Source organism: Alligator sinensis, unplaced genomic scaffold (genome assembly GCF_000455745.1).
Source record: "Alligator sinensis unplaced genomic scaffold, ASM45574v1 scaffold971_1, whole genome shotgun sequence".
Taxonomy (NCBI): Eukaryota; Metazoa; Chordata; order Crocodylia; family Alligatoridae; genus Alligator; species Alligator sinensis.
In genome coordinates, this window is record NW_005842559.1 from 981,467 (window position 1) to 992,111 (window position 10,645).

Genomic DNA, 10,645 nt, shown 5'->3' on the forward strand with positions numbered 1-10,645 from the left:
ATTTTAAAACATCTGTCAGTATTTGGAAGAAAGTTCCATATAGAGAAGATGCACTCATTGAGCCTCTTTGAGTGAAGATAAGTAATGTGCTTTCACACACCAGCATAGATTGCGAAGGCAAAACTGGGCAGAGTGGAGGGTTGGGTGTGGTGAATAAAATAACTGATGCTACATCGGGGTGGGCAAAATGCGGCCCGTGGCTGGATGCAACCCGCTAGGCCATTCTATCTGGCCTGCATGGCCCCTAAAAAATTTAGAAAATTAATATTTATCTGCCCCGGCTGCCTGTCGTGTGCCCTCAATGGCTTGTCAAAACTTAGTAAGTGGCCCTCCTTCCAAAATAATTGCCCGCCCCTGTGCTACATAGTATCTTTAAAAAAGAATAAGTACAGGAGACTCCAAATATATTCTGTTCATGCTGCTGCAGTCCTGTTTGGCTCTTAGGCTGCTTTAGGTTGTATATAGATCAGACATCGGGGGAAAAAAGGCTTTTCTTTCAAATTTATTTTAGCTAAACCATGAAAAAGGCTTCATTTGCACTCTGAGTGTGAGCAGTGCCATAAGCTACGTGCCATGCTGTGTACCTGAATGTTTACCCTTTTTACAAAGCATTAGTTTGTTAACAGTAGAAGTCTTTCACACTGGAAACCTCTGCTGAGATGCAAAAGGGTGCTGGGCTCACTTTGCTTAGAGGATCCCATCCTTGGAAGGGTTCTCGTCCACACCACTTCTTGAAACTGCTCCTATGATTCTGCTCACCTGGTTTAACAGCAGCCATTGCATGCAAGTAGTTGTAGGCCTTTCTCATTGGCACTCACTGTGTATCATCTCTCCTGTATCACTCTTACCCTGTGCACTCCATCACTAGCTGTACCTGGTGGTTGGGCTTGCCTTGCAGTATGACCCAGGACAAGCAGGAATCTGCTTTTGAGTATATGCTGAAATAGATACATGTGTGTATATAAGTACTGTATGTCTCTATGTCTTGTAAATATATGCAGTGTTTCCATCTGTATTTCCTGACTAGGTTTGAGACCAACTCTTGGAAGTGACAGCGTTTAGCTTCTTTGTTTCAAAATGGCCTAGCTTTTGGGCTGGTGTTATTTAGACCTGCACAATTTATAGACTGTTGAAGTGATAAATTTTCCAGCAGCTCATTAGCATTTAGGTTTTAATAGCTTTGCCCACACAAGGCCTAACCGGCTGTTAGAAATGATGAAGCAAGCTACAAAACAGCAATACCGATGTTGGCTGGTTTCAGTACACAGCGGAGAGTATGTCAATGTGCGTGTAAATTTGTCATGTCGTGTGACCTCAATGCCAGAGGAAGAAGAGCCAACCAATCTTCCTTTGTATCATAGTGATTCTTTTACAAAGCAAAACAAATGAGTTTATTGCAGGTGTACCTCAGCCATTAATTACTGAAAAACATCTCTTACACCAAATGGTTTTGGTATGCTGGCTGTTATCCAGTGGCTGTAAAATACATGAAAGTAATGCAGTGCGACGCTGATAAATAAAGCATATTATGATCCAGTGGCACCCGTTAAATTACTAGTCTGTCCATGTGTAGACCTAGTATGGTAAGACACTAAATTTTTTGTAGGCAAAAATCATTTAATTTATATAGCCCAGTGGTACTTAGAGGAACATTAGAACATGTTGCCTCCTCTCTGCATACTAATGTATGACCTGGTTGACAATTTCAACCAGAGGTGAAATCGAAAGTGTAAACATTGGGGGTAATCGTTTAAGACAACCAATTATAAAAGAAATATAACTAACGAGAAGGAGATTTAAAATGAAGCTGTCTCTTCAATGGCAGCCTGGATTTGGGGAGTTCTAACTCACTGGGATAATTAGCAAAGAGAGTGTGATAAGCACACATTTAAAAGTCAGGTATATTCCTAGGAGCCTGTAGCTCAGATGGTTCTGCTCTAGTTTTAGATCTAAAGAGTTTGTTATCTGTTGTATTATCTACATGAGAGCTTGGTTACTTAAATTCATCTTAGTATTCTGTTAAGCAGTTAGTTATCATTTTGCAATTATACTTATAGATTATATGTTAGGGGAGAGAGTGAAATCCTTTCCATGCTGCGTATGGAATCAAAACCCTTTTGCCATAAGGAGTTTGGTACGATACAGATGATAAGATGATCATTATGACGATTTCACCCCATTTTTTAAATTTAAAACATTGGCATGAGTTTTGACTTCACAAACCAAAATATCTGTATTGTTACCCACTATCTAACTGTAAGCAGTCTGCAGAATTAAGATGATGAATTCAGGCGAGATGCAGGAAATAATAGCCTTTGTCATAACTGTTACTTGCAATTGGGAAGTGAATCCTATGAAAATCCCTCCATCCAGCAAAGTGTTTTCTTCGTCTGTTGCAGTTGTATCTGTGCAGCATGAAGACAGCAAATCTGAGCATAGGTCACCTTATTCCAGAGAAAATAATCTTCCCTCCCCCATATAAGACTTAGCTCTATAAAGCCTACACCCTTCATTAGCCTATGTAAAGAATATACACCTTGCAATCTGCCCTGAAGCTCAAGAAAGCAGAGCTTTTAAAATTCAGGACAAAAATTTGTCTCAGAGCTGAGAACTGACTTGAAAACATCCATCCCAGGGGCATATGTCACTCACACTTGCAACAGGAACAGAGAGACAGTCTCTATATTAGAAAAAGCCCAAACCTGTGTAGGGCTTTATAAGTTGAATTCAGTACCTTTTAAATTCAAGAATATAGTGAGTTGCTAAAGTAGTTCTTTAATTTTTAAAGAAAAATAGCTCAAAAGATATGGAGGAGCCAAAGTAAAGGAGGTCAGTGTGCAATCTTGATGGTATTTAGAAATATCACTTAAATTGTATAATAGTTTAAGGATAATCCCATATGCCCCTTATCTGCTTCATCATGCAATAGGGCCATCAGCCAATGTTTTCTGCGCTGTATGTTTCACAGTCAGTGTTGCCAACTTCCAACCATCAGAATGCCAGCTATCTCTCCACTGCATTTTGTTTCGATAAAAAGGCCCCTTCAGTAGAACTGATCATATCTCAAACTGCCATAATATGTGTCCTTGTAACATCCACAAGACAAGGGCACAACTAGGAAAATGTTTGCAAGCAAGCCGTCTACCACTGCTTTATAAGGTATTGTATATTGTGGTAGGAAATTGTGGCATCCGTTATTTTAAGCGCTTTATCACTACATATTCAAAATATTTATTACTAAGAAACTTGCATCATCTTTGGTCATCATATCACACACACGTTGTTGTGTATCATCTGATTTGGTGGCTTGTCTTTGATTTTAAAAAACATGAAGATGTTCCGCGTTTTGCCCACAAAATGCGTGACTGCCACCATTGTAGGTACATCCTCAGTGTGTACATGAGATCTTGTTGTCTTTGCTGTGGACAAAGATTAGATAGCAGGACTCGTATGGAGTAGCTGTGAGCTGAAAGGACATTCTGGTATTGGCCCTGAGACCAACACAACAAATCTTCCACATAGCTCTTGGAAATACCCAAAGCAGTGCTGCCAGAACCAACACACCACTCTTTTTTAAACTGAAGCACAGAAAGTGGAGGCCAGGGCAGCAAACGTGCACATATTTCTCATTCCCTTAGCTGATAGAAGATCCCAAAATGCATCCATGCACTTCAGGAGCTATATTGCCCCTGTAAAGTCTCTCATTACATAGGTCAGGAAGGACAAAGATGTTTCTAATATGTGATCAAGAAATAGGATGGAAGCTACTTTGGAGTGCAGCTGCAGTTGAGACAAATTAGAGTTTGGTATTTGACCAGTCAATAAAGTTTGGTTAATTGACCGGTCAAATATCAATCAAAAATAGTGAAAAATTGCCTGTAGGGCCAAATAATACACAGAAAAAGCATACATTTTCCATTAAAAATGTGTCACAAAATAATAAATCAGATATCTGTCAAGAAAACTAAAAAACAAATGTAGGGGTTTTTTTGTGTAAAATTGCCATAATCTTTGACCAGTCAAAAAATATGTAGTCAGTTGACCAGTCGTTTGAATATTTGACTGGCTTGCCCAATCCTAAGACAGATATTTTTAATAGGTTAATTTGTACGAAAAAATATGTATAAGCTGTAGCTACTTTCATGAGCATTTGAGTCACCAGCTAATGGAATAGATGTTTCACTGTGTCCATGTATTTTTGATAAGAGCTGCTGTCGCTTACAAGGAAGAACCGGATATTTTGCTTTATTTCTCTTCAGTAAAAAGAGCCTTTAAAATTTTACTTCAATGTAACAGTAAATAGACTAGTCAAATATAATGCAAGGAGATTGAGATTTTTGTAATTAACCTCTGCGTTGCACAGTTGACCTTTGTCAGAGAAAATTCACAAGCTTGAAAAGGGGAACTTTTATTTGTGCTGCTGCAGTTCCTTGTTTCAAGATTGGCAGCATGCTTCATGTAATGCCATCTCGTGGCTAATAAGGGATAAAACATTTTAAATGTTCAGAAAGTCACATACATGAAGGAAATAAAATAAAGGCTTGTACCTTTTTAAAAAAAATGTGGCAACCGTTACTGCCTTTGAATCAAGATTTTGCATAACTGTTTAAAACATTTTTATTATATTCATAGACACTACAGAGCATAGTGTGTATTGAAAGAAAAAAATGCATTAATCAAATCTGTATATTTGATTGGTAAGTTTTTTCAGTAACCCCCCCCCCTCCCAAAAAAAACAAATGTAGCGTATAGTCCAAACAGCCATCTCTCTCTCCTTCTCCTTCTCTGAAATATATTACTGTGCCTCTTAACATTCATTTTGCTGGAAAAGGAGATATTAGGATAAGGGTTTTGTAAGCATGAAAAATTGCTGTTGTCTTTTTGATTATATTGCTCTGTCTGGTTTTATAAAGTACAGCTTTCAGCTCCCAGAGTCTTTGCCAAAAATGACATTGTCAGGAAGATGGTCACAACCAGGAGTCAAACTCAGAAATTACCACTGTAGTTGAAAATAGTTTCAGTAATAATCTATGCATTTTACATGGGAAACCTGAAAGGAATAGCTGCTGCCCCTTTCAGCAGTCACGTTGGTGGAGTTGCTGAATCCAGTACTGTTTTCAGAAGCTGGATGATTAAAAGACCATTTTTTGCTAATCCTCCTCTTTAATATGCCCAAATATCCTTTTCAGTAATGTTTATTATATAAATATATATCACTGTTTGTAATATATATAGAGCTTCTCGCTCCAGATGAAATGTCACTGTTTTTTGTTTTATTTTTTTAGAACAGAAGAAACCAGCATATGAATTGAACTGTTTTCTCCTACATCTGGGGAAGAAAAAAGAGAATTGATTCTATTTAGTATTTCCAATTACAGATTTTTACGCCCAGATGCCACAATTGCTGGGTGCTGCATAAATACACAAAGAGATTAGGATTAAGATAACATCTCCAACTGACTGCCTCAGGCATGATTTTTGGACAACATTTTTTGGAACTGTGACTGATTGTCTTTTTCAAACCAAAGGAGACATAACAGTGATAGCAGCCTATCTATTCCTACGCTCAAGGGAGATTAGAAAAACACGGTCTCTGCAATATTGCTTCCCACTGAATCAGAAGCAATAAAAATAATGCCAAATTTAAATTCAAAGAGGCTTACATAAACCCTTAAAAGATATGGCATGCGTTATATTTCAGGGAACTTTTATTGACCTTAATGAGCTCCATCATTAATAATCAGTTCAGTTCACACTTCCAGAATTTACCCATGCTGTTTTAAACTGTGGCAGGAACTACAAAATCCCGTATGCTTTTAAAGGTTGAAAATAAACATTTTAAATTTCTTTTTCCAGAAGGGTGTGTCCATTTTAGTCTCTCGGAGCATTAGCAGGCTGGGTATATCTTTTTTTTCCTTTTGCCTTCCAAGTGAGCCCAGAGCAAGCTTTGAATACTGACAGTGAGATTTATCAGGACAATATGTTAATATGATGAAGAGTATGGTGTAGAGTGTTGGCTTCATCATTTTTTATTTTATTTTTTTGCTGGGAGCGTATGCTGGAAATTTTATTGCAAACTTCCCTCTTCCAAAAGGAAAAGGTAGTCCTTTCCCTCCCTCATGTGATCCAGTTGACTGTACATTCTTGGGCGCTCTGCACTGGTGAAAATGTGGTGTGATGCGTAGAAGTTGAAAGTATCTATTGCTACTCCCAGTTTTAGGGTTTCCTCTTGAGAAAGGAACATTTATTACACCTGTGTGAAAATAAGTTAAGTATGTAAATAGGGTGCTGAAGCAGCATGTTGTATGGTACATGAAATGTGGTCTTTTAGGAGGCATTAGGGAGTTTGTTTCCTGTAAGTGGACTTGGAGATAGTTGAACTATGCCTTTACATTTCATTGTTTACCTCTTAGTCAATTCTTAGACAACCACACAGGAATCAAGTTGCTGTGAGCAATAGCATGTAACATTTTAAGTGTTTCTTGTGCAGCAGGTGAATTTCTCATTGGCTCTAGATTTCTGTCACCTGCAACACAAGGGAGTCTTGTTTGTAAAGTGTTTTTTTTCTTGTAATTATTACAGATATCACAGCGATTTGCATCAGGCGAAGGCCAAACCAAACTTCATAAAACAATGTCTCAGGGAGAGATTGGGAAGCTGGCCACTGTTCAGAAGAATCTAACTCCAGATGGCAGGTATGAAAGGCCCAGTGTGGAGGGTTGGGTGCTGAAACCCTGGGACAGCCTGTATACAAGCCTGCGTCATCTTTGTTTCCTGCCACACATTAGTGTGATAGGTTCAGCCCCTGGATTTGCTGTCTCCAAGAAGTGTTCCAAAGGCTAAACTTAAGAAATAGTCACTGGTGTGTTTCTTGAGTAAAATGCCTTATTGACCGTTGGTAAATGTTGTACTGAACAGTACAACCAAGCCTGTGTAATGAGTTACATGGCTAAATTGTCACAGATAAATACCAAATTTCCCATGTGAGATTATCCCATTGTGTGTGCCTGTAAGCAAATGTTTTTGAAAATGTAGCCTTTAATTTATAATTACAAGGAGGAGAACAAATCCCAGTCTTGGATAGAGTAATACGTTTTTGTGAGAAACATTTTATGGTGTCCTATAAGGAAACAACAAGGAAGAACATACAAGGCCACTTAATAAAGGTTCCAGTGTAAGGCCCCTTTCTCAGTAAAGAGTGTGATTTAATCTCTCTATAAGGAAATCTCTTCAAATTCCCTTTAAAATTGAATGCAAATACATTTTCCATTATGATTTGGTATATGTTTCTGAATTAAGTAATCCAGACCCGTCATTGAGAAAAAACAGTAGCTGGCGCTTCCAAAGAATGTGTTGTTCCTAATCGTATTGCTGGGATCCAGGACACAGAATTCCCATCAGTTACAGCTAGGCTGGCTACTAGGCAAGTCATTTTGGCCATCATGGGCTTATCTACTGCATCAGTGGCATGCCCCAAGGGAAATGAGATTGATCATGGCTGTCATGTGGGTCTGCTGATGAGCTCCCAAGCCAAAAGTTTTCCAGTGATTGCTCAAGTCACCCGCTATTCACCATCGTGCCTGCCAGAGACCAAGAGCTCAAAACTGGATGCTGAGGATAAGTCCACACTAGTTGTACAAACTTCTAGTCCTGAAAGGTATCTGCAGACTTAATTGGCAGGGCCTTCTCAGTCTCTGGGACCTGCTGATGACAGACCTGTTGATCTCAAAAGACCAGGCACACAATAGGATGAACAGGAGTACCTACTAACTTATGTCACTGTGTGAACTTTCCAGAAAGTGCGTATAGATTTTGTTGTTTAGAAACAGAAATGAGCTAGTTTTGGATAAAATACTGCTTATTTCCAGGCCTCAACGAGCCAAGATGAAATTCTGGACAAAAGGAAAACAGGGAGAGAAAAAAACTCCCAGAGAGAAGCTGGCTACCCAGTCCGAGCTGCTTGAGCTGTACGCAGAGCAGGAGGCATCAGGCAGAGAGATGTTTCCTGGACTACAGCTTGGAGAAGGTAAATATAAATAGGGAATGGTCATCCATCCCCCCATCCATTTTACATCCCTCATTTTGACATTATGTACCAGAGCTGGCTAAACTCTGCTTTTTCAAGAAAGACTTAAAATGCATCCTTGAGTTTGTAATAGTGAATAGATGAGATGGTATATCAGGATGATAGAATGATAATGGTTCCCAGCTCAGAAACAGAATGTCTCCAAATGAGACAGGTGATGACATAGGCAGCAAGTTGAGGACAGGAAACACACTAGTAGTTTAAAAGAATCAGGCTATATCATAATCCCACCACCACACATCCATTTTCAAGATGGATTTGAAATTACAGATATATACATCAGTAACTCAAAGGAAGGAAGTCCCTAAATGGGGTATGGCAGCTACAAAATGGCTGCAAGTATCTGACAGTTTTGGTCTTGGGTCTCTTGAAGGATTGCACATCTCATATTTGATCTCTAGTTATCACTTATCCTAACAGCTGAAGGACCTTCATTCTCTTTTTTTTTTTGTATAATGTTTGAGGATTTATGCAGAAAATACCTCTGCAGAAAATTCCTTTCCTTCTCATATTTCCCAGCAACTCCTAGACTGCACAGGATGCAGGAGAACTGGGATGTGGAGCAAGGTGTGTGTGTTCTGTTATTCAGAGCTGCTTGTCCACACTTCTGAGTTGGAAAGTGCACCTGTTTTTTATCATGCTTGGAAGACTCCATTTTCAGATCTGTGCAAGCAACATATAATGAATCCTCACTGCACCTCTTAGAGGTGGTGGTGGGTCTTACCAATTTGACCTGGGGGTGGGAGGGTGGTAACAGAGAAGCAAAACTTGCCTCTGATAAGTGATATGTACACAATGATATGGCAGTTCCCTCCCCTATAAATTTTCTTCGTGAGAGCACTTTGAGGTATATCAGATTACAAAATGATTTCTTATATACAGTTACTGTGTTGTGTGACTGGAAAGACACTCGGGGAGAAGTAGTTAGATTCTTTCCTGGCTCCAGCTTTCTCAGCAGAACAGTTACCCAGTTTCCAGTCGCATTGCATTTATTGTTAGTGAAGCAGACAAACCAGCTTGACTTTAAGGTGCCAAGTGGAGCATGCAGTACTAGCATTGGGGAAGGCCATTTCTATTGCTTGGAGACGCACTACACTTGATGCCAAAGCTGCTGAAAAGTAGCGTGTGTTGCAGCACCCTAAGGTGCAGAACTAAAATTGATTATAAATGAACATCACTATAGCTTTTCTGAAAGGCACTCACTCCAGAAGAACTGTCCTTAGTCTACTTCATTATTCTTACTGCGCCCCCCCTCCCACCTTATGTTGATTGTAGACCTGGGCCCACATCATCTGACACCCCCACGGAGCCCAGAGCTGTCGGGCATCTACAGAAGGGAATTCAAGGAGAACAAAGAACCATCTCCCAAAGTGAAGCGCAAGCGCAGCGTGAAGATCAGCAACGTGGCCCTGGAGCCAGTGCAGTGGCAAAATGATTCTCTTCAGATCATAACCAGTGCCAGAGACTTGAAAAGCATGGATGAGTTTCTCCTGAAAAAGGTATGGGCCTTTGTCAAGGTCAGCAAAAACACAGTAGAGAACAGGTGGCAGACAAAATGTTACCGTCCTCTCTTGCTTAGAGTCAGGGTCACATCTTACGATAGGATTGTTGTATTGAGTCCAGCTGTGGAAATGTTAATACCATATTTGAGACTGCAATTGTAGGTCAAAAACTTGAAAGCTTGACTACTGCTATATTAAATTCTAGCCATTGTTAACCTAGCAGACAGTGTTAATTAATCAAGGCATTTTAGTACTGGGACAAAAACATTCCTGTTAGTTCAGTTGGAAGGAAAACAATGGATCAGCCAATGGGCTGTTTTAAGTCCCCTGCCATTAGGACAAAATAAGATTGTTATATACTTTTGTAACTAATTGGCTTGCTAGCTAAGCAAGAAAGTGACTATGGAAGTATTTTCTAAGCACTAAAGTATACAGAAATCAGAAAGTATATGCTGTTAATAACCTATTCTTATCAAATAATTTGCTTATAATTGGCACTTTTGCTTTAATATTACTTTATTTTAAGCAAAGCTTTGTTAAAGCACAAGTGAGATTGCCACGTAGAATTCATGCAGTCATTTTTTTTTCTGTGGTTCCCAGATGAACGATTTGGATAATGAGGACAGCAAAAAGGACACCCTTGTAGATGTTGTGTTTAAGAAAGCATTGAAAGAATTCCGGCAAAATATCTTCAGCTTTTACTCATCGGCTTTGGCGGTAAGTAAGCTTTCATGTGGCAGGAAATGGTTAAATTTGGACCTTGTAAATCCTTTCTATGGGGAGAAAAGAAGAAAGAGAGTCCTCATTTTTCATGAAGGCACTCAACTCAACTTGGGGTTGAAATGCATCTTGGAAAAATTGGCAAAATATTTTAGGGCATTGAAAAATGGGGGAAGGAGGGAAACCAGTTCTCTTGGATTCAAAATGTGTATTCCGTGTAATGTGTGTGCTCTTCCTGCTTCTGGATAAAGCAGCACACTCCTACCTTCTACCCAGATGCTTTTTGCTTCAGTAAAGGTATGTATCTGCAAGGATGATTTCCTGATCTTACCTTTCT

At 39.3% G+C, this 10,645-nt stretch overlaps 1 protein-coding gene across 7 annotated transcripts in view; it reads left to right on the top strand.

The window, feature by feature from the left end:
- MYO9A (myosin IXA) overlaps positions 1 to 10,645 on the top strand; it is a 320,527-nt gene that overhangs the window by 281,475 nt on the left and 28,407 nt on the right. For all 7 annotated transcript variants that reach the window (XM_025214001.1, XM_014524020.2, XM_014524018.2 and 4 more), the window contains 4 exons: positions 6,583 to 6,695; positions 7,869 to 8,026; positions 9,362 to 9,585; positions 10,189 to 10,305. In XM_025214001.1, the coding sequence (XP_025069786.1) occupies positions 6,583 to 6,695; positions 7,869 to 8,026; positions 9,362 to 9,585; positions 10,189 to 10,305 (612 nt within the window). The remainder of the gene's footprint in view (positions 1 to 6,582; positions 6,696 to 7,868; positions 8,027 to 9,361; positions 9,586 to 10,188; positions 10,306 to 10,645) is intronic.